At 43.0% G+C, this 27,708-nt stretch overlaps 1 protein-coding gene across 1 annotated transcript in view; it reads left to right on the top strand.

The window, feature by feature from the left end:
• COL4A1 (collagen type IV alpha 1 chain) overlaps positions 1 to 8,508 on the top strand; it is a 239,000-nt gene extending 230,492 nt beyond the window's left edge. Inside the window, exons 50-52 of the mRNA XM_030568516.1 lie at positions 4,188 to 4,302; positions 5,415 to 5,587; positions 7,084 to 8,508. Of these exons, the coding sequence (XP_030424376.1) occupies positions 4,188 to 4,302; positions 5,415 to 5,587; positions 7,084 to 7,165 (370 nt within the window). The 3' untranslated portion in view covers positions 7,166 to 8,508. The remainder of the gene's footprint in view (positions 1 to 4,187; positions 4,303 to 5,414; positions 5,588 to 7,083) is intronic.
• Positions 8,509 to 27,708: the final 19,200 nt, after the last annotated feature.

The following is a 27,708-nucleotide window of genomic DNA, read 5'->3' as shown; positions in this document are numbered from 1 at the left end:
GCTGCACCATTCTGATTTAATTAGGATCTGACAAAGGAGCTCCAACATCTTACTAAATTGATAAATTGGAAATGGCAGAGATGCTTAATGACGTCTTTGTTTCGGTCTTCACTGAGAAGTCTGAAGGAATGTCCAATATAGTGAATGCTTACGGGAAGAGGGTAGGTTTAGAAAATAAAATAAAAAAAGAGCAAGTAAAAAATCACTTAGAAAAGTTAGATGCCTGCAAGTCACCAGGGCCTGATGAAATGCATCCTAGAATACTCAAGGAGTTAATAGAGGAGGTATCTGAGCCTCTAGCTATTATATTTGGGAAATCATGGGAGACGGGGGAGATTCCAGAAGACTGGAAAAGGGCAAAAATAGTGCCCATCTATAAAAAGGGAAATAAAAACAACCCAGGAAACTACAGACAGTTAGTTTAACTTCTGTGCCAGGGAAGATAATGGAGCAAGTAATTAAAGAAATCATCTGCAAACACTTGGAAGGTGGTAAGGTGATAGGGAATAGCCAGCATGGATTTGTAAAGAACAAATCGTGTCAAACCAATCTGATAGCATTCTTTGATAGGATAACGAGCCTTGTGGATAAGGCAGAAGTGGTGGATGTGATATACCTAGACTTTAGTAAGGCATTTGATACGGTCTCGCATGATATTCTTATAGATAAACTAGGAAAGTACAATTTAGATGGGGCTACTATAAGGTGGGTGCATAACTGGCTGGATAACCGTACTCAGAGAGTAGTTATTAATGGCTCCCAATCCTGCTGGAAAGGTATAACAAGTGGGGTGCCGCAGGGGTCTGTTTTGGGACCGTCTCTGTTCAATATCTTCATCAATGATTTAGATGTTGGCATAGAAAGTACGCTTATTAAGTTTGCGGACGATACCAAACTGGGAGGGATTGCAACTGCTTTGGAGGACAGAGTCAAAATTCAAAATGATCTGAACAAATTGGAGGAATGGTCTGAGGTAAACAGGATGAAGTTCAATAAAGATAAATGCAAAGTGCTCCACTTAGGAAGGAACAATCAGTTTCACACATACAGAATGGGAAGAGACTGTCTAGGAAGGAGTATGGCATAAAGAGATCTAGGGGTCATAGTGGACCACAAGCTTAATATGAGTCAACAGTGTGATACTGGTGCAAAAAAAGCAAACGTGATTCTGGGATGCATTAACAGGTGTGTTGTAAACAAGACACGAGAAGTCATTCTTCCGCTTTACTCTGCGCTGGTTAGGCCTCAGCTGGAGTATTGTGTCCAGTTCTGGGCACCGCATTTCAAGAAAGATGTGGAGAAATTGGAGAGGGTCCAGAGAAGAGCAACAAGAATGATGAAAGGTCTTGAGAACATGACCTATGAAGGAAGGCTGAAGGAATTGGGTTTGTTTAGTTTGGAAAAGAGAAGACTGAGAGGGGACATGATAGCAGTTTTCAGGTATCTAAAAGGGTGTCATCAGGAGGAAGGAGAAAACTTGTTCACCTTAGCCTCCAATGATAGAACAAGAAGCAATGGGCTTAAACTGCAGCAAGGGAGATTTAGGTTGGACATTAGGAAAAAGTTCCTAACTGTCAGGGTAGTTAAACACTGGAATAGATTGCCTAGGGAAGTTGTGGAATCTCCATCTCTGGAGATATTTAAGAGTAGGTTAGATAAATGTCTATTAGGGATGGTCTAGATAGTATTTGGTCCTGCCATGAGGGCAGGGGACTGGACTCGATGACCTCTCGAGGTCCCTTCCAGTCCTAGAGTCTATGAGTCTATAATCATGACATGCAAGGGTCAGGCAGGGCCTTCATAGGCCGTCCTGTTCCTAGAGTGTGAGGTTATGCCTATGCAGCAGCTGGGAGGATGCTTCCCATCTTGGATAGACAGACACATGCTAGCTCTGCTCAGGCTAGCATGCTAAAAATAGCAGTGTGACTACAGTGGCATGGGCAGCGGCTCGGGCTAGCTGCCCAACAACATACACAGGAGGTTGGGTGGGATATAATTCAGGCAACTAGTTCAACCAACCACTTATGCTACTGCATCCATACAGCTGTTTTTAGTATGCTAGCTCGAACAGCGCTAGCATTTGCATTGGAGGACATCCTCCCAGCTGCTGTGCAGACACCCTAACAACTCCTGTGCTTTCTCCCTACCATGGAGATGAGTGGGAGTGGAAATTGCTCTGGTGGGCTTTCCGAGGGTGGGAGCATGACACATTTGTCTATGTTTATTAGTTATCCAGACAATTCTAAGATAATATCCCCCATCGTAGGTATCCAGCATATCGAAGTACTTAATATGGCTGTTTGTTTCTCATATAACATGAACAAGCTAAGGGCCAATTTTTAAAAAGGATTCATAAGAATGAAATATCACTCCTTCTGCATGGCAACACAACTTTGTGTGTTCCCAGACTTGGAGTTTTATGTATCAATTGTGTAGTTGGATCCAACTTATGCAAATATTACTTCTGTACTTAATTCCTAGTTTTTTGACACCCAAAATGCCTCAAAATTTGATTGTACAGATTTTGACCAAGATTAAAAAAAAAGAGAGAGAGAGTAGGGATTTGGGGTGTCTGTCTTTTTTGTGCTCTACCTGTGATGCCTAAAAAGGATCTAATTTTCAGAAAATGGTGAGTGCTCTCCCCCTGAAAACTAAGCCCCATTAAGTTGTTCATGTCAGGTACCCAAAATCCCTTGAGTCACTTTTGAAAATCTTGAACAAAGAGACCACTGTTGAAATTTGCCCTTAAACTGCCCGCAATCCTATGCATACAGAGTATGTGTGGTGCTTTATATATATTTGTAGATCTTGCAGCTTTCCCTTGAACCTTGGATTCTAAAAGAACCTACTGCGCCAAAAGTTGCCATGGAAAGGTGGTGTAGAGTGAAATTATTTTAATATGTTCTTTTATATCTGTGCATGCCACTGTAATCTCATAGTCTGTTCGTTTCTTTTATTATTTGAGACTGTTAAACCATCATCATCCTGCGTTGAAAAATTGAAAAGATGTAAAAGTGTCACTTGTCTGCCCTGGTTCAAGAGACTTCCTTTGTCCCAAAGTCATTCATTGATGCACCAGAAATCTCTTGAAGCAAAGCAAGTACCAGGCGCCTTTTACATTCTGTTTTTTTTCTCTTTCATTGCTGTGCTTCTTAATATAACCATGTAGCTTTTGTGCTGGAGTTCTAGGCAGTGTGTGAATCCTTTTATGTCAAATGTAGATGCCTTCACTCTGAATTTCTTTACTTTTGTGGATTTAACAGAACCCAGCTTATTTCTGCTTGTTATACTTAATTTCTCTGTTGCTCTGATAATGCAATACCAAGCTGTTCATCTTAGGTATCTGGTTTGAACCAAAAGGGCCAGTGCTAATTAAAAGTGGCTATTTTTAGGGCTGTGCTGCAAGCAAGGAATTAATGGTCCCAGTCAAATTCCTAATTAGCAGGATCCCATATGATTATCATTTGCATCATAACTGGCATTTACTAGTACTTTGTTTGGCAGTCTTAGCAAAGAGAGAGAGACACCCACCAAGGAGTTACTGAGCCTTCTGCTTATTTTGGGAGCCAGCAGGTCAGAAGCAGAATGTACATACCTGAACTAAAAGAATCTTTGTTTGTAAACCTCTCCAAATGTTGGTTTCTCAAGCCCAGTGTTCCAGTTGGTTGGCTAAGTTGTCCTTTATTCAGAGATAAGGACCCCAGACATAAATAAAAGTCACCTTTAAAGGCAATACATATGGAACCCTCATCTTTAAATGTTTCACTGGCCTTCCCAAGAAGTCTTCAGTTCCTTCAAGAAGCGCTGGTGTTCTCTACAGAAGTCATATAAATCTACAGCTAAAGTAATGTGTTGATCCTATTTGCTCCTAGTCTCACCAGACCTCTTCCTAGTTCTTTAGCCATTTTCCCTTCAGTGTTAATAACATTGCTCATATGCTGGCTGTTGAAATTTAAAATTTAAAAGAGAAAAAAGGGTAAATGTATTAAACTATTCAGTTTATAATAATAAGGCCCTTCCTTTCCTTTATCCAGTGAAGACTAGTAGGATTAGTGACTCCAAAGGTCTGACTTTCTTAGTGTTGGTCTTGTAAATTCTGAACTTGCTGTGCAAATAACTCCCAAAAAGAGGAAATAAATATTACTGTTCCAAGTACATTGAGTTGCTTGCTGTCATGTTCTTTATAGATGCTCTGTGTGTGAGGCTCCTGCCATGGTAATTGCAGTTCACAGCCAAACAGTTCAAATACCATCGTGCCCTGAAGGCTGGATGTCGCTTTGGATTGGTTACTCCTTTGTAATGGTAAGTGCACCAGGACATCACCTGGATCAGAAAAATAATTTATGCTGGTGTTTGATATATTCCTGCCTTTAGAAAGGTATTATCTGTCTATGCCACTGCAGGGAAACAAGGGTCAGAGGATGAGGTCTCTGCTCTTTTGGTGACTTTAGAAACGTGTTGGCTATTTAGTTAATGTGAGAGAATAATTTAGTAACAATTCACTTTCTGGTTTCTAGCATAGTAATTCCTCTCACAAAACACACTGTCATTCCCTTGTTTACAGCTTCAGCACAAAATTTTAGGACTAAGTGAACATGGAAATTAACAGACCTTCCTATTGTCCCTCCAGATCAGGGTTGCAGCACCTTCACAGAGCAATATAGAGCCACCGCCTCTGCTCTTCCTGATCTCTCCATGAATAGGGCCTTTGTCTAATTGAATTTTTGATCTTTTGTGCAGTCTCTGGTGTGCTTCAGTACCAAACTTTATCTGACACAGTCTCTGGTACCGCAAGGCAATTCAGTTCTGTGGGCCCTAAAACCAGTGGATTCCATACTCCCCCTGATTGCCTTCAACACCATGCTCCTCCCAGGGCCCAAGATATCCTGCCCCTGGAACCCATTCCTCCCAGTTTTCCCAGACTCCCACTGCTTCCAACTGGCCACTCATTATCCCAAAGCAGGAGGAAGGAGCAGCAGCAGGTTCTCCACCACATTACAGAAAAGAGGGGAGGAAATGCATATGGCAAAGTATTGGTTTAAAAGAGTTACAACCTACTGTCACTAAGGGCTTGTCTACATCACCTGCTTGATCGATGGGTAGCGATCAATCCAGCGGGGGTTGATTTATCGCTTCTAGACTAGACACGATAAATCAACTACCGAGTGCTCTCCCGTCAACTCCGGTACTCCACCAGGGCAAGAGGCGCAGGTGGAGTTGATGGGAGAGCGTCAGCCATTGACTTAACCACTCTGAAGATACCACGGTAAGTAGATCTAAGTATGTCGACTTCAACTACGTTACTCACGTAGCTGAAGTTGTGTAACTTAGATCGATCCCGCCCCCCTCCAGTGTAGACCAGGCCTAAAGAGTTAGATATTTCTAATCTGGTTGATTTACTTGCATTTTCCCAGCATACCAGCGCTGGTGCTGAGGGTTCCGGGCAAGCTCTGGCATCTCCAGGTTCCTGTCTAGAGGAGTTCCGCAGTGCTCCCTTCATAGAATGCCACGGTCGTGGAACTTGTAACTATTATGCAAATGCTTACAGTTTTTGGCTTGCCACTATAGAGAGAAATGAGATGTTCAAGTAAGTTATAATTGATTTTTCTTTCTACAATCCATATTCACGGCTCACTATACCTCTGTAAAAGCAACAGCATGGAACTTGCTTTAAAGTAACACTGGGATTGTTCTAGATTAAGTTTAAAAGATGAATAGCTTTTGGTAATCTATTTGGATTAAGATATACAGTAAAAATGTTTGTAAAAATAATGTTTTTTGGCAGAAATAGTGAATATACATTTTGGTAGTATTTACCAAAAAATGAAACCTTTTTACAGTATTCCTTTTAAGATGACCTAAGAGTGTTTGTACCTCCACCACACCTGTGTTTCACTTGTGTGATTTCATTCGTAATTGGGATACACTGACATCTTGATAGAAATTAACCCAGAGCATAATCTCATCTCTAGTGGACATTAGCTCGTAATAGAACCACTGCAAACTAGCACAGCTGTTGACATCTCCTCGGAAAGGGTATGTGTGCATTGCAAATGAAAACCTGTGGCTTGCAGGTGCCAGCTGACTTGGACTCGCAGGGCTTGGGCTAATAGGGTATTTAATGGTGGTGTAGATGTTCAGGCTTGGGCTGGAGGCCAGGCTCTAGGATACTGCGAGAAGAGAGGATCCCAGAGTTTGGGCCGCAGCCCAAGCCCAAACATCTACGCTATAGTTAAACAGAGCCCTGTGAGCCCGAGTCAGCTGGCATGGGCCAGCCATGGGTGCCTAATTGCAGGGTAGACATACTCAGAGAGGCGGAGAACTGAATGAGCTTTGAACAATTATTTATCATTCACCCATGACCTTCACCCTGTGCAGAAGGGCCTATGCACAACTTCTGTACTATTTAGGCTCTAAATTGAGGAATTAAGTGATGCAAAGCCTTGTGCTAGCTGCTACCCAAGAATAAATATCACTCTTTAGTACAGGGAAGGCTACTCAGAGAAAAAGAGAGAAGAATGAGCATCATAGTTACTTTATTCCTTACGTCCTCACAAGGGGAGAACTGTAAAGCTTAGCATCCCTTTCTCTTTATGAACACCATAGAAACAGTCCTAGTTTGTACATCATACACCCTTGGGTAGGGGACCAATCCTGCAACCTTACCTCATGTGAATGTGAATTGCAGGCTTGAGGTCTGGATTATTAAAGGCACATAGTCAATAAAAAAAAATCACACTTCTGTCTAAAATATTTTACCCACTTTTGTTTTTAATAATTCCTTATAACTAAAGAGTTTAGAGAGATCTTTTTCAGTTTGTTTTGTTTATTTTGACAACACTTTGTATATAGTCATTCCCCCCCATTAAGAATAGCAAATTACTATGACTGATTTTCTGGAAGAAGTGACCGGATAGTCTGCAGAGACCTAGGCACTTGATTCAGCTCTGCCAGGGTTTCTCAATTTTTCATTAACAGACTAAACTTTTGTATTAAAAACACTGCCAAGTTAACAATAAACTTGCAAACTGATATTTTTGCATTAGCAGTTATTGATGGTCGTCCTTTTTTTTTTTTTTATAGGAAACCTACTCCTTCAACTCTGAAAGCAGGGGACTTGCGCTCAAACGTTAGCCGTTGTCAAGTCTGTATGAGAAGAACATAATGACTTTTGAATTTCAACTAATGTCACAATATGGTGCTATTTGTTTAACAGCAATGAAGCTTAGACTTATATCATATGTACCTCATTGTTGTCCAATATGAAAACAGTAAAGTGCCTTATAGGAACTTGCATAACTAACACACACTGCTTTACTGGCCCTGTACTTGCTGAAGAAGAAAAGAGACAACAAAGATAAGCTTCAAATACCAAATGGCACTTTTGGTAAAAGAAATGTTTATGTAAATGCAATGCACTGACAGTATCAAAAAGCCAGAGTTTATGCAGAAAAATTCAAAGGTGCTAGGAGGTATGTTGCTGTGCCTTACTTTTGACTCCCCTTTCTTGTATTATATATTTAGATTCATTTCTCCTACCCAGATACGTATGCTATTACCATTGTCTAGCTATCTCAAAATTCCAGACTCTTAGGTATGTACTTATTGTTCCTGTACAAAGTAATACTAATATAAAGAAGAGTTTTGTGATTACAGATTATGGTTAAAGAGCAAGTATCCATATTTTCAAAACATAGGGTGACATCCAGCGTGCTTTTCTATTTGTAGCGCTTACTTACATCCTAGTCCTGTTGGTTTCAGTGGGACTATGCTCCAAAGGAAAGGTTTGCCAAACTAGTTCCACAAATGGGCAGTTAAGTGTTTCTGCTATGTTTGGTACTATCCAGCTTTTTCATGCAGTGGAACAAATTTTCCTGTGGAATAAGGAATGGTCCAATTGTGCTTAGGAAAATATATATATATATATATATATATATTAGTAATTTATATAGGTATCAACAATTAGGCAGATCAAGCGTTGAGTTAGCTACAATTTCAAAAAGAAGCTTACATCATTTTTCCTCTTTTTCAATAGTGTCATAAATTAGATGTTAAATGCCAAAATAGTTAATGTGAAACATCTGTTTTCTTTCGCTCATTTCAGTACCTAAATGCAAATTGCAGAGAATGAACCCAGGTTAATGGCTATTTGTGTTTATTATAGTAAAATGTGCTTTGAGCTTACAATGTTTATTCTGTATTTAATATTTTCAGGGTTTTAAAAAACTAATCACACACTGAATGACTTGATTTTCAAATTTAAAAGGCCTTAATTTTGTTAATATACCCCCAAAAAAGTTTTTTGAAATGTTCAAAGAAATAGTTCTATTGGATCTCTATGCAAATATTCTGATGTTTGAGCACATCTGTGTCTAAAACTATTTTATAGACTATAACCATGCAAATACAAAAATATTTTTGAGACTGCCAAGGCCTTTTATGTAATTTCTTAAATGTGTATTTCTTAAAAAATCAAATTTGTAATAAAACTATTTGTGTAAAACATTTTTTTTTACTAATTTGTTACTCCTGTTTACCCAGCAACAATAAATTATTTCTTAATAAGCCACTAATAAATGCACAAGCTTGATGCAACCCTAGATCACTTTTGTTCTGGACATCTTGCAACTATAAAATATTTTTGACAGGAGGAAATAAGGAGATAGCTCTGACACCTTACAAGAACTAGTAATGGAAGGCAAAACATGGTTGACACATTAGCCACACAGGTCTTATGTTGAGGTGTTTGGGTTTTTTTTCAAATTAAAAATCTCACTTGAATTAAATCAGAGGTCAAAAAGCTACCTGTACATGAGGCAGAGTGGCCTTCCTCCCAAACTGGAGAGCAAGGGACCACTACAGTCCTCCTGGTGGGCAGAGCTGAATCCATCCCGACCCGTCACTGAAAGTCCTGGGGTGGGACAGGAAGTGTAAAAGGAGAGCCCTGAAGCTCAATTGGGGGTGGACCACCGGAAGGAGCAGAGATCTTTGCAGGAACTCAGACTAGCCCTGAGTGGAGCTGTGCCCTGTGATCGGAGATGGACTAGTATTGCAAGGAGCTTCCAGGACCGCTGTCAGACGAGTACTCTGAGGAGCTGTAGGGACTGCCAGTGGCCAAGTACCCTAAGGAGACACAGGACCTTTTGACCATGGAGCCCTGCACACTGACTGTAGTAGAAAACAACCCAGGTGACCCAGATTTTATTCGGGTACTGCGGCCAGAGAGTGAGTCAGCATGTTTCAGGAGGATCGCCACCAACCTAGTGGCAGACCCATCTGCCACTATTAGGGCCTTGGGTGGGACCTAATAGCGTAGGGTGGGGCCTGAATCCCCTTAACTCCCTGCCACTGACCCCACCCCTAGGGTGGTGGCCAAACTCCATCTTTTTGGCCAGAATGTATGAGCTGTGTTGTGGAGCCATAGACTGTTTGTGGCTCTGTCCCACCCAGAGCACCGGAGTTTCCTCTATAGATAGTTACTTGCTGTCTGCCTGTAGTGAGGTGGAGTGGCCTCCTTCCCCACTCAATAGCGAGGTACCACTACAGTGCACCAAAGAGGACCAAAATCTGTAAGAGAAAATCCAAAATGTACCAGCTAGTGTTTTGCTTATGAGCAGGCAGCCTGAATCTCCTGGTTACCTGACGAGAAAATGTGATGGTTGCTCCATTTTTTACTAAACAAAAGTAAATAATTTGTTAAAATTTCAGTTTGGTTTCATATTTTTGCCCCTTCCTCATGGAGAGACTGCTGCTCTGTATCACTTGCACTTAAAACCCTGACTGCTTTGACTGTGTCTGAATTGAAATGGGCTACATGCTTCAGTGGTGATTCTGTGCCCATGGAAGTCAATGGGAGTTTTGCCAGGGTCTCATGTTCCTTATAAATGCCATCAAACAGTACATGGGTCTTGTAGAGAAAGCATGTGTGTAATTAGTCAGGTGTAGTCCTACCCCCAGACAATGTATGGTGCACAACTAGCTGAGTGGAATGAGAGGAGAATAGGAATATAGCAAGGCAACAGTTTGTGTGGGTAAATTATCCATATATTCTTCCTGATAGTGGTATCTGGCAGGAAACCAAAGCAGAAGTTCAGCTTGCCTTTTCAGACTCAGGCCACACATGCTGGTGTGGCAGGTTTTTATATTTACATTCAACAGCTTACCTGGTAGGCAGATCAGAATTAAATTTTGCCTGCAGTTGGCTGACCCAAACTGTCAGACAATTGGATTTTCTCAGGCTTGCATGTGAGTTTAAGCCTAGTCTGAGAAAACATCTTTTGGCTGGTGAAGGACTGATAATGGGGTTCACACTAACCTCTTTCTTTTCTTAATAAAAAGCAATTTGACAGCAAAGCCTGTTTAAGCTTTGAAAGACTAGCTAGATAGTATTTAGAAGTCTTAATTACACTCTGCCTCGATAAAATGTTGTCCTCAGGAGCCAAAAAATCTTACCGTATTATAGGTGAAACCGCGTTATATCGAACTTGCTTTGAACCGCCTGAGTGTGCAGCCCCGCCATCCCGGAGCGCTGCTTTACCGCATTATATCTGAATTTGTGTTATATCAGGTCACGTTAGATTGGGATAGAGGTGTATTTACTAATGATTACTTATTTAGTCATCATTATCTACTAAAATGCTCTAAAAAAATTTCCTGCCCCAAATGCCCTTTGTACCAATGTCAATATATACAGGTATGAGTGGGTGAAAGTCCGAAATAATGTCTGAGCACTTGCTTTTGATGACCTAAATGAAGCTGATAGCTGCCCATGCACTAATATAGAAAAGTGAAATTTTCATAGCAACCTGCTCTTATATTACAAAAGTATATAATCAGTAATATTGTATTTAAGCACTCAGGGCCAGCCTTGTTGCTTCAGTGTGAGTGAATATATGAACAGGAACTCTGAATAGATCAGTTGTTAAAATAAAGTTATCTTGTATACACCCAGATTTCACGATATAATTTTCTCAATAAAAATTCAATTCATTGTGTAAACCTGACTTGTATGCAGTACTTGAAGAAAAGCCTTCATGCCCCCAATTCACTTCTAAAACTGCAGATGGTGCCCTTGTTCTCTTTATAGGATACAGGAAGAGCAGAACATTAGTATATCTAACAAATGCTCCTTTCCTGCTCGTCTCTCTATTTTCCTCTTCAAATTGGAGGAAAGTAGTTGTCAGTATAAACCAGACTGGATCTATGCATATATTGACATGTAAAAATCTGATAAAATATTCTAAAATATATATTGATACAAATAACTACATCCAATGGTTTTCCTATTTTGAACTCATGCAGATTTTCTAACAGTTATGTAAGATCAGTTTCTAATTATGCGATTTATCATTTTGTAAAGGTAACTTCTTTGATGAAAAATATTTTCCTACAAAATAGTTTCCCTGAGAGTAATATCCCCTTATCAGCTGGGCCCTACCAAATTCACAGACCATTTTGGTCAATTTCACAGCCAGAAGGTTTTAAAATGAGTCAGTTTTACAATGTCAGATATAACTGTGGGTGTCCTGACCCAAAATGGGATCGGGGGGTTTCACAGGATTGCCACACTCACTTTTGTGCTACTTTCGGAGCTGGGCTCTGAAGGCAGCAGCCACCAAGCTTCCTGCAGCTAGGGGAGATTCATGGAGGTGGGTCTGATCTCCCCAGAGCTTCTTGGAGTGCCCCAGCTGGGAGCTCCTAGCTGCTACTCCCAGCCAGTGGTGGATTAATGCAGGAGCCCTGGCCAATTAGGGGATCCCCCGAAAAAATGGGCACCCAAAGCCCGGGTGCCCTGAGCCCCAGCTGGAGCCATGCGGGGGCAGAAGCCTCAAGCCCGGGTGCCCTGAGTCCCGGCTTCAGTTGTGGGGCTGAGGCCCCGAGACGGGGCACCTAGAAACTAGGCGCCCTGAGTCCTGTCTGCAGTCGCAGAGGCTGAAGTTCTGGGGCTGCTGCAGCACAGAAGTGAGGCTGTAGCAACCTCATTTCTGCACTGCCTCTGGAGGTGGGTCTGATCTCATCTCCCCACTGAGAGCAGCCATGCAGGGGCAGGACAACTTCTGTCTCTCCCCAGCCCAGCCTGGGCTAGCAGCTAGGAGCCCCTGAATGGGGCACTCCCAGCAGCACGGGGTGATTGGATTTCACAGGGCAGATCTTATTTCACAGTCCATGACTTGTTTTTCACAGCCATGAAATTGGTAGGGCCCTACTTATCAGGCTCCTGGAAAAATGACAGCATGAAATGTGGGTTAGCTATTTTTAAACAAATATGCTACAGTTTTATGACTTTCAGCCAACTCCTTTTGATATCATAAAAAATCCTGCTTAATCCAAAATTAATTGCACAAGATGTCAGTGTCTATAAAGCATGGGGCCATTGGTCATGAAATGATAGAGTTTATGATTCTAAGGTATAGTGGGAGGGAAAACAGCAGAATGAACTTTGAGAAGGCAGATTTTAGCAAATTCAGAGAATTGGTAGGTAAGCACCCATGGGAAGCAAATCTAAGGGAAAAAATGAGTTCAGGAGAGTTGGGAGTTTTCTTAAGAGACCATGCTGGCTTAACGGAGATCTTCAGTGACCTGAAATTCAAAAAAGAGTCCTACAACTGGAAACTAGGTCAAATTACAAATTAAAACCAACACAAGTATGTATAGACAAAATTAGAAAGGCCACGGCACAAAATGAGATTAAACTAGCTAGGGACATAAAGGATACCAAGAAAATATTTACAAATACACAAGAAGCAAGAGGAAGACTAGGACAGGGTAGGCCCATTACTCTATGAGGCGGGAAAGACAAAAAAAAACAACAGAAAATGCAGCAATGGCCAAAGTGTTAAATGCCTTTTTTGTTTCATTTTTCACCAAAAAAGTTAGCAGTGATTGGATAACTAACATAGTGAACGCCATTGTAAATGGGGTAGGATCTGAAGCCAAAATAAGAAAAGAGCAAGTTAAGAATTACTTGGAGAAGTTAGATGTCTTCAAGTTGAGAGTACCTGATGAAATACATCCTAGAATACTTAAGGACCTGGCTGAAAAGCTCTGAGCCATTAGCAGAATCCAAATAAACTGAAATGTTCAGTATTTGGGTGTTCTTTGAGTGTTTGCTCATGTCAATTCCATTCTAGATGTGTGCGCGCCCACAAGCACAGTTGCTGGAGATGTTTGCCTTAGCAGTATCCATAGGGCCGGCTGTGGCAACCCCTTGAGCGCCATGCTCATGCATCAGTATATCAGGCACCGCCGACCCTAGGTCTTCTCAGTTCCTTCTTGCCGCCCATGGTGACTTGTCAGAGTGCCTCTTTCCTTTGCTTCACAAGTGGTCAGTGGTTTTTCCTACTCTTAGAACCTCCTGTCCTAGCTGTAAATAGTTTGTTTTTATAGTAGATTAGTTAGTAGTCAGGGTCCTGGTGGGGACGGAGCATGCCCCAGCGAGAATCCCAGGTTAAATAGAAATGTCATATCTGTAGGAACTTTCATCCCAGGACACAGAAAGAACATGACATTCGCTTGAGGGCCCTCCCCACAAGAGGGCATGCCTCCCCAAGGGACCTCCTTCCCCCCCCCTCAAGGGATCCACCATTGACTGCGAGCAGTGGTAGGGGACCCAGACTGATGGCGCAGTCAACTCCTTCTCAGCTCCCGGTGCTCAGAGATCAAAAGACTCCCCCATCGCGGCTGGCACCACGTGTGGCAATGGACCCAGCCATGGCTTCCTACGAGGTCAAGCAGCTGTGAAGGTCTCCCAGAAGGCGAATGAGCACTGCCTGTCTCCAGAGCCAAGGCAGAGCCTTTTGTTGCCAGGCCCTTGGTCACCGCATCAGCCCAGGTCAGCAGTTTATTGCTACAGATCGCTGGCACTGTGCTCCCAGTCTCCCAGAGGGAGGTGCCAATCACCTTATAGTTGGCACAGGTCATCTTCACGCCGACAGTCACTGTCACAGAGGTCTCAGGGACACTCCCCAACATGATGCTGCTCCCCCTACTTCCGGCACCAATCACCCATGGCGATGGTTAGCTGCCAGACTCAGGCATCGATTGCCCTGCCCTGGTCACTGGAGGAGGATTTCTCCAGCACGGAGAGGGAGTTCAGCCCCTTGCTGAGACAGCACCGTCTCGAATGGGCTCCGGAGGTTGCATCCGCTGATGGCCCCATCTCACCAACCCTCGGTCACTGCATCGGACACACCCCAATTGGCACCGGTGGCATCAGACTCAGTGCAGGAAGTGTCAGCAGGTGCTGAGGTGGAAGGACAGGTGTCCACCCAAAGACCCCCTTCCCTTGTAGGGGATAATGCCCCAGGCCCTTCCCGGTGGTTCAATCATTGTCCTCCTCACCAAACGAGGCAGTAGCAGGGCCCTCCCGTGTTAGCCCACCAGGAGCATCAAGCCCTGCTCCGACGGGTGGCTACTAACTTAGGCCTAGAGGTGGAAGAGATCAAGGCACAATCACATACTTTGTTCAATGTGCTCTCTGCATCCATCCCCACACATGTAGCACTCCTAGTGGATGAGGGGCTCCTGAACATTGCGAAAGCCCTCTGGCAAACTCTGTCCTCCATCCCACTCGTTTCCAAACAAGGCTAAGAAAAAGTATTTTGTCCCTGCCAATGGGTTTGAATACTTATATAGCTACCTGCCCATCGGGGTTCAGTCGCTGCTGCTCTTCCTCCTCCCATCCACTTGTGCAACTTGGCCCAGTGAAACACCATGGAGGCCTGAAGTGGGTGTTTTGAGGGTGTTCTCGAGAACCACATCCCAGTCACCTCCCCAGATCTGCCCCATCTTTTCCTCAGCTGTCTTCATCCCTGCCGTTTGACCTGGTTGAGAGTCACCTCAGACCACTGGCTGCTAAAAATTGTATCGCTGGACTACACCCTTCAGTTTTTGGCCACCTCCTTCCATCCCCCCCTTCCCCATCCCTCTTCAGGGACTCTTCTCATGAGCAACTCCTCGTTCAGAAGGTGAATAGCATCCTACAGCTGTGGGTAGTGGAGGAGGTCCCTCAGCAAATGACAGGGAAAGGTTTCTGCTCCTGCTATTTCCTGATCCCAAAAGCAAAAGGGGGCCTACAACTCATCCGGGACCTGCGACGACTCAAGAAGTACCTCAAGAAGTTAAAGTTTCACATGGTATCCCTGGCCTCCATCATCCCCTCCCTGGATCCAGGAGACTGGTGTGCCACTCTTGACTTGAAAGACACTTATTTCCATAGCTTCCGAGGACACGGACAGTTCCTCTGTTTTATGGTGGGCCAGCACCATTTCCAGTCAGCCGCACTCCTCTTTGGCCTCTCCTCACCCTGCAGGTCTTTACAAAATGTATGGCCCCAGTAGCCCCTTACCTGAGGCATCAGGGGGTCCAGGTCTATTCTTATCTCGATGAGTGGCTCATCAAGAGCAAATCGTGGGATCAAGTGCAGAGCAGGCTCCATCTGGTGTGGTCCACATGCCATGACCTGGGCCTGTTAGGAAACAAAAAGAAATCAACCCTTGTACCAGAGCAGCGGACAGAGTTTGTTGGGGTGGTGCTTGATTCCATGTGGGCCAGGGCATTCCTTCCAGAGACCCCTTTCTGAGCCATGTCGGACGTAATCTCTTGTTTGAGGGGCTACCAGCTCACCACCATCCACACTTGCCTAAAGCTGCTAGGCCACATGGCTGCCTGTACTTATATGATGATGTACTTGGTCCATCATCCCCAGCTTCACCTCCATCCATTGCAGGTGTAGCTGGCATCAGTCGTTCCCCAACAGACATGAGCTGGACCTGGTAGTCAAGGCGCCAAACACATCTGATCATCACTAGCATGGTGGTTAGACCCGATATTGGTGTTGCAGGGAGTCCCCTTTGTAGCCCCATCACCATCGCTAACTCTGGTGTCCGATGCCTCGGATCTAGGGTGGGGGGAGCCCACCTGGGCGAGCTCAGTATGCAGGACCATTCCCTTCTCATAAATGTCAGGGAGCTACTGGTGGTTTGCCTGGCCTGCCAGGCTTTTTGGTCACAGTTACAAGTCAAAGTGGTTCAAGTCCTGACAGACAGCACTGCCACGATGTTTTATATCAACAAGCAGGGCAGAGCCAGGTCATCAGCCCTCTGCCAGGAAGCCCTCAGACTATGGGACTTTTGTGTGCAGCATGCCATTCATCTTGTGGCAGCGCACCTCCCTGGAACCAGGAACGTGTTGGCAGATCGTCTCAGCAGAACCTTCTTGTTTCACCACAAGTGGTATCTCCACCCCAATGGAGTCGACCAGATCTTCTGAAAGTGGGGGTCTCCCCAGGTGGACTTGTTCACGACTGGTCATAACAGGAAGTGCCACCAGTTCTGTTCGTTTCAAGGGGTCAACAGGGTCTCCTTGTCAGACACCTTTCTGCTTCCTTGATTGGGCTCTGATGTATGCTTTCCCACTGGCGTAGTTGCTTCACAAAGTCGTCATGAAGATCAACCAGGCCACGGCCAAGGGGTTATCCTGATAGCCCCGGCTTGGCTTCGCGAGCATTGGTTCGGCATGCTCATGCACCTGTCAGTGACGACCCCGAAGCAGCTGCCCTTCTGGCTGGATCTTGTGTCGCAGAATCACGGCTGGCTCCTGCACCTGAATCTGGCAGCGCAGACACAGCTTGGCTGCTCAGTGGTTAACTACTGAGGAGTAAGAGTGCTCAGCCCAAGTCCAGCAGGTCCTACTGGGGAGCAGAAAGCCTTCCACTAAAGCGATCTACCTGCCTAATGGATTCACGTGCTGGGCCTCAGCCCAAAAGGTTAGGCCTGAGCAGGCCTCGCTGCAGCTAGTCCTGGACTACTTTCTGCATCTCAAGCTCCAGGGTTTGTCCCTTTCATCAGCTAAGGTCCACTTGGCCGCTATATCAACCTTTCACCCTCCATTCCAGGGCAGGTTGATCTTTACTCATAGCATGACAGTCCGGTTCTTAAAAGGTCTGAAGCGGCTCTGCCCTCAAGTCTGGAACCTTGTCCCTCTGAGGGACCTGAATCTAGTGCTCGCATGGCTCATGAAAGCTCCCTTCGAGTCCTCAACATCCTGTTCCCTTCTTCTGTTCTCCTGGAGGGTGTCATTCTGAGTGGGCACAGGGCTGGCTGTGCCTGGTATACTGAAGCATGAGCGCGGCACTCAAGGAGTTGCAACAGCTGGCCCTATGCATACCGCTAAGGCAAAAGTCTCCTATGACTGAGCACTTGGGCTCGCACTTACCTAGAATAGAATGGACGTGAGCAACACATCAGGAAGAACAGTTACAAAAGGTAGGTAACCATTTTTTTCCATCTCTTTCTAGTCTTCCTTTACCTGGCATCATAGAAAAAAAATATAAGAATAGGTCATCTCACAGTATCTGCACCTAAAATGGCCATGAGGATATCCTGATAGCTTCTATTCTTTGCCTCTCTCAGATTGTAGCAGGCTTTGCTTGTTCTATATTATTAACAAAATGTCAGTGATGTGCACTGTACTGCCACAGATAAGTATGAAGGTAAAGACCCTGCCTCTAGAAGTTGGTTTTCAGTTAGATAATATAATGAGAAAAGAGAGAAGACCATAGATTCCTAAATGACTTCTTAAATCAGACTCCTGATAAATGCTGAGCCCTGTATCCTGGTGTTCTAATCTCTAATACAAATGACCTATGCCTGTAGGGCCATCATGTTACAGCGCAGGAACTCGGAGACCTTATGATGGATGTTGTATAAGAACCCGAATAAAAAGTGTTACTTCCACCCAATCACTATGTCTGAACATAGATTTAATCCAAAGTGTATAATAAACATTTACTGGTTTATTGTAAGCTAACACAGGATCTGCTGGAAACCAAAAATACTTTAGAAACTTGTTTTCATCAATACCAGCTTAGAAAGAAGTAAGATGCTTTTTCTTCTTTTGGGGAATTTGAAAATGAACTATCAGAAAGGCCTCTGTGAAGAAACTGACAAAAATGGTTATTACAAGCAAAATTGTTGGTGTTTTTAAGGAAGAAATAATACCCTCAAATGACAGAATGTAGTTTTGATTGTATCTTTTGAGTAAGATACATGTCTGCTTTACCATCCTGAGGTATTAAAGCCAATGGAAAAAATAAATAAATGCCAGATCTCATATACATCCCTAATACAAAAGATTGAAAATACTTTACAGTAAAGATAAGCCAGCTCACTGGTTTTATTCATATAATCTCCCATGTTCAAACTGCACCTAAACTGAAAAAATCTGTTACACTGAACTGAACATTCTTAGCTATATATTTTTATCTCAATTAACGTGTCACTCAACATCTCATACCAAAAAGACCCAAGTAGTGGTTTTCTGTAAGTAGAAATATTTTATGAAATTCTGTCTGAATATTTCAGAGTTCTGCATTGGTTACAGAATTTTTGTTCCTTGCCTCTGGTTATATACAGTCAGCTGTATTTATTGTAATTGCTGTGAAATGGACAAGATACCGACAGAAAAGACTAGAGATGGAGCATGATTGTTTGATGCCCTGTCAACTTCTGTCTTGCATAAGAAAACGTTGCATTTGTGCAGGGCTACAGCAGGCCTTATCTGTCATTTCATCTCTGATTTAGATTATAATAAATAAGCACATGAAACGGGCTGGACAAGGAGAAGAGCTTTTGATCAGGTTGGCTTCATGCTCCCTGTAAAGGAATGCTGAACTGCATTATACTGTTCACTTGTCACTGTATATAAAATACCTGATTTAAATGAAGCTCAGACATACCTGGCAAAGTGTTAAAGGATCTTATGATGAACACATCTGGTGTGTGTAAACAGGCTCTGTAACCACTCCATATCTGGTAGAGGAACATGACACTCCCACTGTACAGTTATAGTATTGGAATAATTTACCATATCATCTTTCTGAAGTGTATCTACCAAGCCTTCATCAATGTGTGCATCCTTTTTACCATAAGTTCAGAGGAGAAGTTCAGCATGGATGGTGCTAGCACACCCCCATTGTTGGCATTTGCCAGGACTCCCTGTCTCTCAGCAGACATGGAAGCAGGCAGTGGGAAAGTGCTCCCTCTTCTCTTTCAGATTAAATTGCCCTAGCAAAGATTTTTTTCCCTCCCAGCCTCATTTTGGACTTTAGTGACTCTTTGTACTTGGACAAAGCCCCTCTAAGGTTTTGGGAAACTTATGAGCAAAATTGAAATATTAGTGCTACCATGGAGAAGGAAGCCTTCTTAGCAGGCAGGGGATCAAATAGCAGCCAAATCACAGGCACCTCAAGACAAGGCCATAATCACACATCAAGAGTTCTTGCAGAGCTCTCTTCCTATCAGGCACCAGGAGCTCTAAGCATGCTCCTCAAACACAAGCACCAAGGCAGATCTAACCATGTATCTTTTCCCATAGTATCGATGCACTGCAGGGAGGTGCCCCAGCCTAGTGAGGAGGTGAGGTGCATGCCGAGGCGCAGCAAAAGTCTGCCACCAGCACAGCATGTACATTCAGGGAAAAGAGGATCAGTTATTAGACAGATGGTTTTAGTATTTTTTAACTGGTTTCTGATCACCCTGAAGCAGCAATTGGGCATCGGCTGACACTCAGGCAGCATCACTCTTCATGGAGACCAGTAACATTGCAGAGTGACTCATCCTCATCCTAACACAATCATCCAGACCTCCAAAAACTATGACTGAGCCAAGAAAAGATCCCAGCACAAGCAGAGGAAAAGGCATTCCCCATCATCGTCCAGCCCTTCATCTGCCAACCCAGAAAAAGAAAGTGAAAGTATTACTAACACTTCAAGAAAATTAAATCCAAAGCATAAAACTTCCTCATCTCTTCATAAGATGAACCCACCTCTCCCTAAAGGAAGATGGCGAATTTTCTGAATGGGGAAAAAAATCAGAAATGGAAATTTGAGAGAAAATTTTCCACCCGATATCTTCACAAGATGCCTGGAATCACTAGAGAACTTCGGCATTCAGACAGACCAAGAAGAAGGAAACTGTCTGTAGCTACATAAGGTTACAAGGAAGAGATGGGACCGTCTCTTAATAAGGTAGTCCCAAACGCTATAAAGGTCAAATGGGAAAAGACAAAAATCCAGCTGACTTGACCATGCACATAACCTTACGTATGCCAAAGATCAGTAGTACTGGTTTCCCCATGCCAAGGGTGCATTAATCTCTAAAGAAAGACACTTGCCTTCAAGGATCACAGAGACTAAAAACCCTGTTGAATGAAATCTTGAAGTCAGACTCAAGAAAAACCAAAGCACTTGACAGCATCCTTCAGGCTACATCCATATCCACCTACTTTCTCAGAGTGATAATAGGCTGGTCTAAAGAACAGAAGGAACCAGCCTGGCTTATCAGTGTCTGGGGCACTATGGAAATAGGGAGTATGGGAAGAACCACTGAGCTACCAGACTGTTATTGCTTTGCTGAGATATTAAGAGATGAAAAAACTGATCTCATATGCGTAATTTCAATGTCAGCTCACAGCTACACTTCACAGTTGTAGAAATCTAGCTGATATACATAAATTAACAATGGTTAGCAATGGAGATATGTTTGTTTTAGGAAACATACAACACAATGGAAATTCTTAAAGTTTCTCCTTCTGTTTCCACTACAGCAAGAACCAGAGTGAGAGAGGTTTTGTATTTGTTTGTTTGCTTTTGAAAAGCATTGAACATGACCCCTCAATAATGTGTAGGAGAGGAAATGAAAAGCATACGTGGGAAGCTGAGAAAGCAGCACTTCTCCTCTATCATTAAACATATAATAAGGTAGATCACATCAGTTGTTGGCATATTTTCCCAGGTGGATAGGTATCATAGATACAGTACTGTCTGATTATATATTAACTTGGCATATGGTAGTAAATTAAAAATACTAACAGATGAACTGTGTGACATGTAAAAGGAGACTGAAGATCTCTTACGTGCAACAAACTCTTTCTCTTAGTCTCTAAGGGTATGTCTACACTTTTATGTAAGCCCAGGGTTAATAAAACTTGAGTTAGCAGACACTGGCTTTGTTAACCTAGGGCTTGAGCATCTACACTCATTTGTAACCCCAGGTTAGGAACTGTTGAATCCTGGGTCCTAACCAGGGGCTTCAGTGTCCAACCACCCATATCTCAGACTTCCTAGCATCCTCCCAAAATGTGGCCACTCTCACCCTTTGTTCATGGTGCAGTGTGGAAAAACTTGACTGTCCACCAAACGTGACTGCCCAGAGGACAAAGAAAGTTGGCCTGTGGGATTGTTTTGGCAGACTCCCAGAGCATGAGTCCAGTGAGGCTGTGTCTACACTGCAAAGCAACAGAGCTTGAACCCAGAGTCCCAGCTTGACTCGTCTTGGGACCCTCTACCACTGTTGAGTCCTGGGATCCATGGTCTGACCCCTGGGTTAGTGTGTAGATGGAAGGGGTTGGGACTAGGCTTGAGCCTGAGTTCAAATCCTACATTTACATTGCAGTGTAGACATACCCTAAGGTGTAGTGAGGGACATTCTTGTCATTTTCCACAGAGTCTAGTAGCAGGGTTGATCTGTGACAACCAGCATGTTTGTTCTCAGTGATGTAAAGTGTGCTGGAATGCAGAGCCTACCTTTTCTTGCAATTGGACAGTAACATATGAACTACCTCCATATGAGCAACCACCTCTCAGACCAATTCCAGTAAAAGTGTATTATATAGAAGTCCTAAAACCAATCCATGATTTTTAATAGATTTATATGGGGTCTATTTTTTGCATATTATCTGAACAAATTATTATTAAGAGTAATAGGCCACATAAGACTTTTCATCCATAGAGTTTGAAACTGTTTATAATTAAAAGTAAATATTATCCCCATTTACAGATGGGAAAAACTGAGACACAGAAGGTGAATTGACTTGCCCAAGGTCACCCAGAAGATCAGATCACCTGAGTGCCAGTCTAGTGTTCTGTCTGTTCCCATGCTTTCTCCTAAATTGTCTGGCACTTTTGGTGTAACCAGACTGAGCATTTGGTTACATATGCTAATTGGTAATCAATTCCAGTTCCCGACTCTGTGTAGAAATGATAGTCTTTGAGTTTTTTAATAGAAGTGGGATGAATAGGGCATCTTGCAATAGTAATAGGTGCCTTACAAGCCCTATAAATTTGCTTGTGGAAGTTTTTGAGCAGCCGCAGCATCATGTATAGAGGTATTGTTGGGAAATCAAGAAGGAGAGGAGAAGTCGAGTAGTGCAAGCCCCATTTCCTCTATTGGAAGGGTTTGTATGTTACAGTCAACTCTTGTGATTCTGTTGCCCTAGCAGAATGATATCACCAGCTCTACCGTTGTTGTTTGTAGTGTAATTGTAGGCATTTTGGTCCCAGAATTTGAGACAGACAAGGTGGGTGAGGTAATATCTTTTATTGGATTAACTTCTGCGGTGAAACAGACAGCTTTTGAGGTTACACACAACTCTTCTTCAGCTAAGTTCGAAAGCTTATCTCTTTCACCAACAGAACTTGGTCCAATAAAAGACATTACCTCACTTATCTTGCATAACCAGCTCTAGACATTCAAAGTAAAATTTTGGAAACAAAATAAGGATATTTTGAAAGAGGTAAGTTATTTTTTGGCAGAATTGACCTATTTATTGCATTACCAAGCCTCTGTTTTGTGTGATATCTCTAGTGGGATCAGGAAGAGTCACTACAGAAGAAGGAACAACATCTACAATGGGTGTTCCTGCACTGGCAGATGTCCTGAGTGCTAACTTTTCTAATACTATCTGAATTCTAACTATTTTCTCCCTTTTCTGTGATCTACAAAGGAGTATCTATCCAGTCTGCATTCAGAAGACAAGTATAGAGCCCTCCTCTGCTTCTTTGGATACTATTTCTAGTAGGGGCCCAGAGGCTCTTCCTGTTTATTAGCGAGCACTTCTTGAAATGAAGTGTGTAAGTAACTCCCATATCTGAAGCCTGCTATTATCAGCCATTGCCCTAAATGGCATTTGTTACTCAAATATATTTTTGGCATAAAATAATTGCTAAACTCCCATCTAAAACTATCCATCTAAGATGGTGCTAAAAACTTGGCCCAAAGCTAGACTAACACTTTTAAAAATTGGGTGCCTAAAGTTAAATGCCATAAGGTAGGATTTTCTAAAGCAGTCCACAGTTGCCTAACTCTGCTCCCATTGAAATCAATGGTCATCTCACTGTTGACTCAATGAGGACAGAGTTAGGGCAACACTGAATACTTCTGAAAATCCCTTTCATTATAGTTAGATAATTCCAGGGTAAATCATGGCTGCTACCGTTATCTAGGTCACCTGTTGATAATGCAGCTTTTGTTGGTTGATTTTATTTAGGAAGTGTCTCTGTGGTTCTTTTCTGGTCCAGCTGCACCATTTTAGGGATTACTAAAGAAATTAGTCCTCTGGAACTCACTTTCAGTTTTGGAAAAGAGGCCAACAACAGTTTGTTATCAATTTTTATTAACACTAAAAATGTTAACAAGCTTTTGCCATCATAAGTATTGTGGGGAAAACAAAGCATTCAGCTGCACCCTTTATTAATTTTCATATTTCATTTAAAGCTACAGACTAGTCATTTCACTTTAGTTGCTTGATAGTTTTCCATTCTTCCTGTTTTACAGTTATTTCACATTTGGTGTGGAAAAGGCAGACTCTGGGCCTTGTGCTACAAAGAAGCATATTTTTCATCACTTCCTAGAATCACTTATCTTGTGAAAGATACACAGTGCTGCTACACTGAACAGCTTAGGGAGGACAATGAAGAAGCGTATACATGGTTGTTATTCGCATGAGGATCTGTTGATAGGAATTTAATGCTCTGAGTGAGAGGAAAAGTCTGACATTGAGAACAGACTGTAGCGTAAGCTTGGTGAACCTGTGATCTTTACTCTTATTTCACACTGAAAGAGTTCAGTGAGTTGAAATGGATAATTTAAAATATAGATAGATCAACAATGGGTCACTTCCTGCATAATCAAGGAGGTCTAATTATTTCTCTACTGTATTTCTTTTTCTGTAATCTCTTGTAGTTGTATGAGAGCAGCTGAGATTCATAACCAAACCAGAGATTCTGCTACAGTAAACTCGAACTGGTGGGACAGGTTTAAGCACTTAATCCTTTTTCTGCTCCTGTTATAACACTTCCTAGAATATGGCAATACTAACAGGATGTTTTTCATAGAGATTAAAAAGGGATTAGTTGTTTTTGTGAAATCATCCATGACTCATCTCCAGCCAGTCCATTGTCAAACCTGTGGCCGATTGCACTGGCCTGAACAAACAGCATGTTTTCCTGATGAAAGGAAAGCAAACAATGAACTGCCCCCTGTTCATTTCTTTGTCACTGTTTATTTTGACCTTTGCTCTCAATTATCAATAATGATAATTAAAAGAACCCAAACAAAGTGAAGTTACTTTTAGTTCATTCTGCACAGTAACCTGAAGATTCTGACCAGGTCCATCCTTCAGTCCTTGCTAGTCACCTTTTAACAGACTGTTCGGAAATATCCAACCTAAAAACAAATGGAATGGAACACAGAATGCTGGGTGACTTCATTTGTCAGATGACTTGGCTTTCGGATAGATGGTCCCAGCATGGATTAAAGTAGGTGCAGTGGAGTAAAGACCCATTTCCTACTCTGCTTGGTATTGTTCAGACTGACTCTGGGCACTGCTTACCCAATAGTCCCTCCTGCAAGAAAGTGGGTGAAGAGGGGTCCAGAATGGAAGGAGCCCTGAATCTGTCCCCTGCCAATAGGGCAACCACAGTAGCTGGCTGGGAGTACATGAGTGAATAAATTGCTCTATAAAAAGAGATGAGGTAACTTACTCCTCCCTAGAGCAGGGAAAGAACTGTGAAGCTGAGAGTATGTTTACAGTTCAAATACTGCAGGGGTACAGTTGCTCTACTGAAGCACTTCAGTGTAGACCAGGGGTTCCCAAACTTGGTTCGTGGGTTGTTCAGGATAAGCCCCTGGTGGGCCATGAGACATTTTGTTTACCTGAGTTCCTGCAGATACGGCCGCTTTCAGCTCCCAATGGCCGCGGTTCGCTGTTTCCAGCCAATGGGCGCTGTGGGAAGCGGCGCGGGCCGGGCCACCGCTTCCCACAGCTCCCATTGGTCGGGAATGGCGAACTGCAGCCACTGGGAGCTGCGAGCGGCTGTACCTGCAGACGCTCAGGTAAACAAAGTGTCTTGCGGCCCGCCAGGGGCTTACCCTGAACAAGCTGCGAACCAAGTTTGGGAACCTCTGGCGTAGATATTACCTATGTTGGTTGGGGGGTTCTTCCATCAGTTTAGTACTGTCTGCACTAGGGGTTAAGTCGGCATACATACATCTCTCAGGGGGTTGAGTTTTCACACTCCTGGGAGACATAGCTGTACTGGTATAAGGCTATGTCTACACTAGAAATTACTTTGGTATAGCTTACATCACTCAGAAGTGTGAATAATCCACCTCCCAGAGTGACATAAATTATACTGTCCTAAACACTGATGTGGACAGCGCTACGGCGGCGGGAGACCTTCTCCCACCATATAGCTATTGCTTCTTGCAGAGGCACGAGTTATTAAGCTGATGGGAGAGCTCTCTCCCATCAGTTTAGAGTGTCTTCACTAGAAGCCCTACAGTGACACAGCCTCATTGGTGCAGCTGTGCCGCTGTAGCTGCTGTAGTGTAGTCATAGCCCATGTTCCTAGTGCAGCCCAGGCCTGAGTCACAGTTCATTCTCTTCTCTGCTTCTGAGATGGGGCAGCTATGCATTGCGCTTTACTCAGGGCAGATTGTAAAGGTACAATCTAGCACTTTCTGGTTTTCACTTGCTACTCTCTCAGGCCTGGGCTACACCACAAATTTATTTCCATATCGCACCATCTCTCATGGAGGTGAAAAATCCACACTCCTGAGAAAAACAGATATTCCTGCCTAACCCCTGATGTAGACTAGCACTAGATTAATGGGCGAATTCTCACTTTAACATGGCTACCACCCCTCAGGGAGGTGGATTACCTCTACCAAGAGGAGAAGCTCTCCCATTGGAACAGGTAGTATCTTCACTGAAGCACTACAGTGGAGCAGCTGTAGCTTTTCAAGTGTAGACAAGCCCTCGGTCTGCTTTAGAAATTATTTAGCAGTGAGATGTGCTACTTTAAGGATAGAGTGTAGTCAGGAGTGTCTGAGGCATTAGTAATATGAATTTTCCTGGTACAGTATAACTCATTTCTTCCTGTTACTCTTCTTCTGCTTATCTCCAATGGGTTTCACTAGTGGAAGCTTGCTGTTTAAAATATTTGGAACACTCTTCTAAATGGGGCTGTCCACTTTCTAAAGAGTCACAAGAGTTAACTAAACCCCTTCAATAGCTATGGGGCCTCTTTCCTCTTCTGCATTTAATCGTTAATGTGCATTTAAAGCTGAAAGTCTTTTGAAGGTGTGCCCATACAATATAAATACATTTCTGAAGCCTTTTAACGAACAAGCGCTTTACATAGCTAACCGTAACATATGAACAACCGCAATTTTTCTGAATTATACAAAAAAATCCCACCCTGTTAAATACCCTGGAGCACACATTGCTTTATTGGTATATTTTCTTGCAACACAGCAAGTATATCTTGCAGTTCTTGTGAGGTTTTTGACACAGACTGCCATCTCTAGGTCTCCTGAGAAAGCTCCTTACTTGACTTCTTATTTGTCATGCTTGTCCTCATTCAATGTAGCTACAGTGCTCAGAAGTATAGATTTTTCATACCCCAGAGCTGTCAAACCAGGTAGACCAGGCCTAAGTATTTTATTTAGAAAAGAGGCTAGCATCCATGTGAAGTAATTATCCCCAGTGAAAATGTCTGTGGGTATGTCTATACTACAGAGCCTTTAGTGAGAGCATAGGCCCCTAGTGTTGACACAGCCTACACTGACAGAAGGACATTAGCTACACTGACAGAAGCCCTCTTCTGTCAACCCAGCTGCGTCTACACTGGAGGTTTTTTCAGCATAGCCATGTCATTAGCAGGGGATGTTTTCCCACACCCCACCAGATAAAGCTACGCCGACATAACTTCTAAGTGTAGAGCCAGCCCCTGTTTTCAGTCTGCCAGTGTAAGGCAGTAACTCTTGCTCCTAGAGAGCCCTCTTGGAGGCATTCCTATGACAGGAGACTGAACAGAGACAGGGCAGTGGATTGAACACTCTGGAAGTTCTGTCCCTGGTCATTGTGCTCATAGCTACTATAAAAATATCACAGCCAGTTATGAATTTTGTCAGAACGTTCTAATACAGATGGAGAAGGTCATTTTGAATATGGCTCCTATTTATTTGTCTGTCAATGCTCACAACGAATTATACACATGTACCAGATGCTACACTAACTGTGCCCTTGGTTCACAACACTGGCAATTAAACAAAAATGAGAATGTCTGTGTGGTGTCATATTAATACTCCTAAAGATTAACAACTAATCCCAAAGCATAATGAGTTTTCCATCAGTGTGACTTGTAGGTCACTGTCACTATAAATCTAGCTTCACAAAGATCAATGTCCAAAAGAATCCCCATCGATTGCTAAAAAAGCAACAGAACAAAACCCAGAATTGTCTATGGACCAGAAAAATAAAACACTGAACTAAAGGAGCTAAACTGAGGTAGCCCCTGGGTGTCAGTGCACTCAGCTCAACCACTATTCAAATATGCTGAAAGAAAAGTACCTTCATGGAGAAAAA

The sequence above is a fragment of the Gopherus evgoodei genome, chromosome 1 (genome assembly GCF_007399415.2).
Source record: "Gopherus evgoodei ecotype Sinaloan lineage chromosome 1, rGopEvg1_v1.p, whole genome shotgun sequence".
In the NCBI taxonomy this organism is placed as follows: Eukaryota; Metazoa; Chordata; order Testudines; family Testudinidae; genus Gopherus; species Gopherus evgoodei.
Note: the sequence above shows the minus strand (reverse complement) of the source record. Positions and strands in the feature narration are given on the sequence as shown.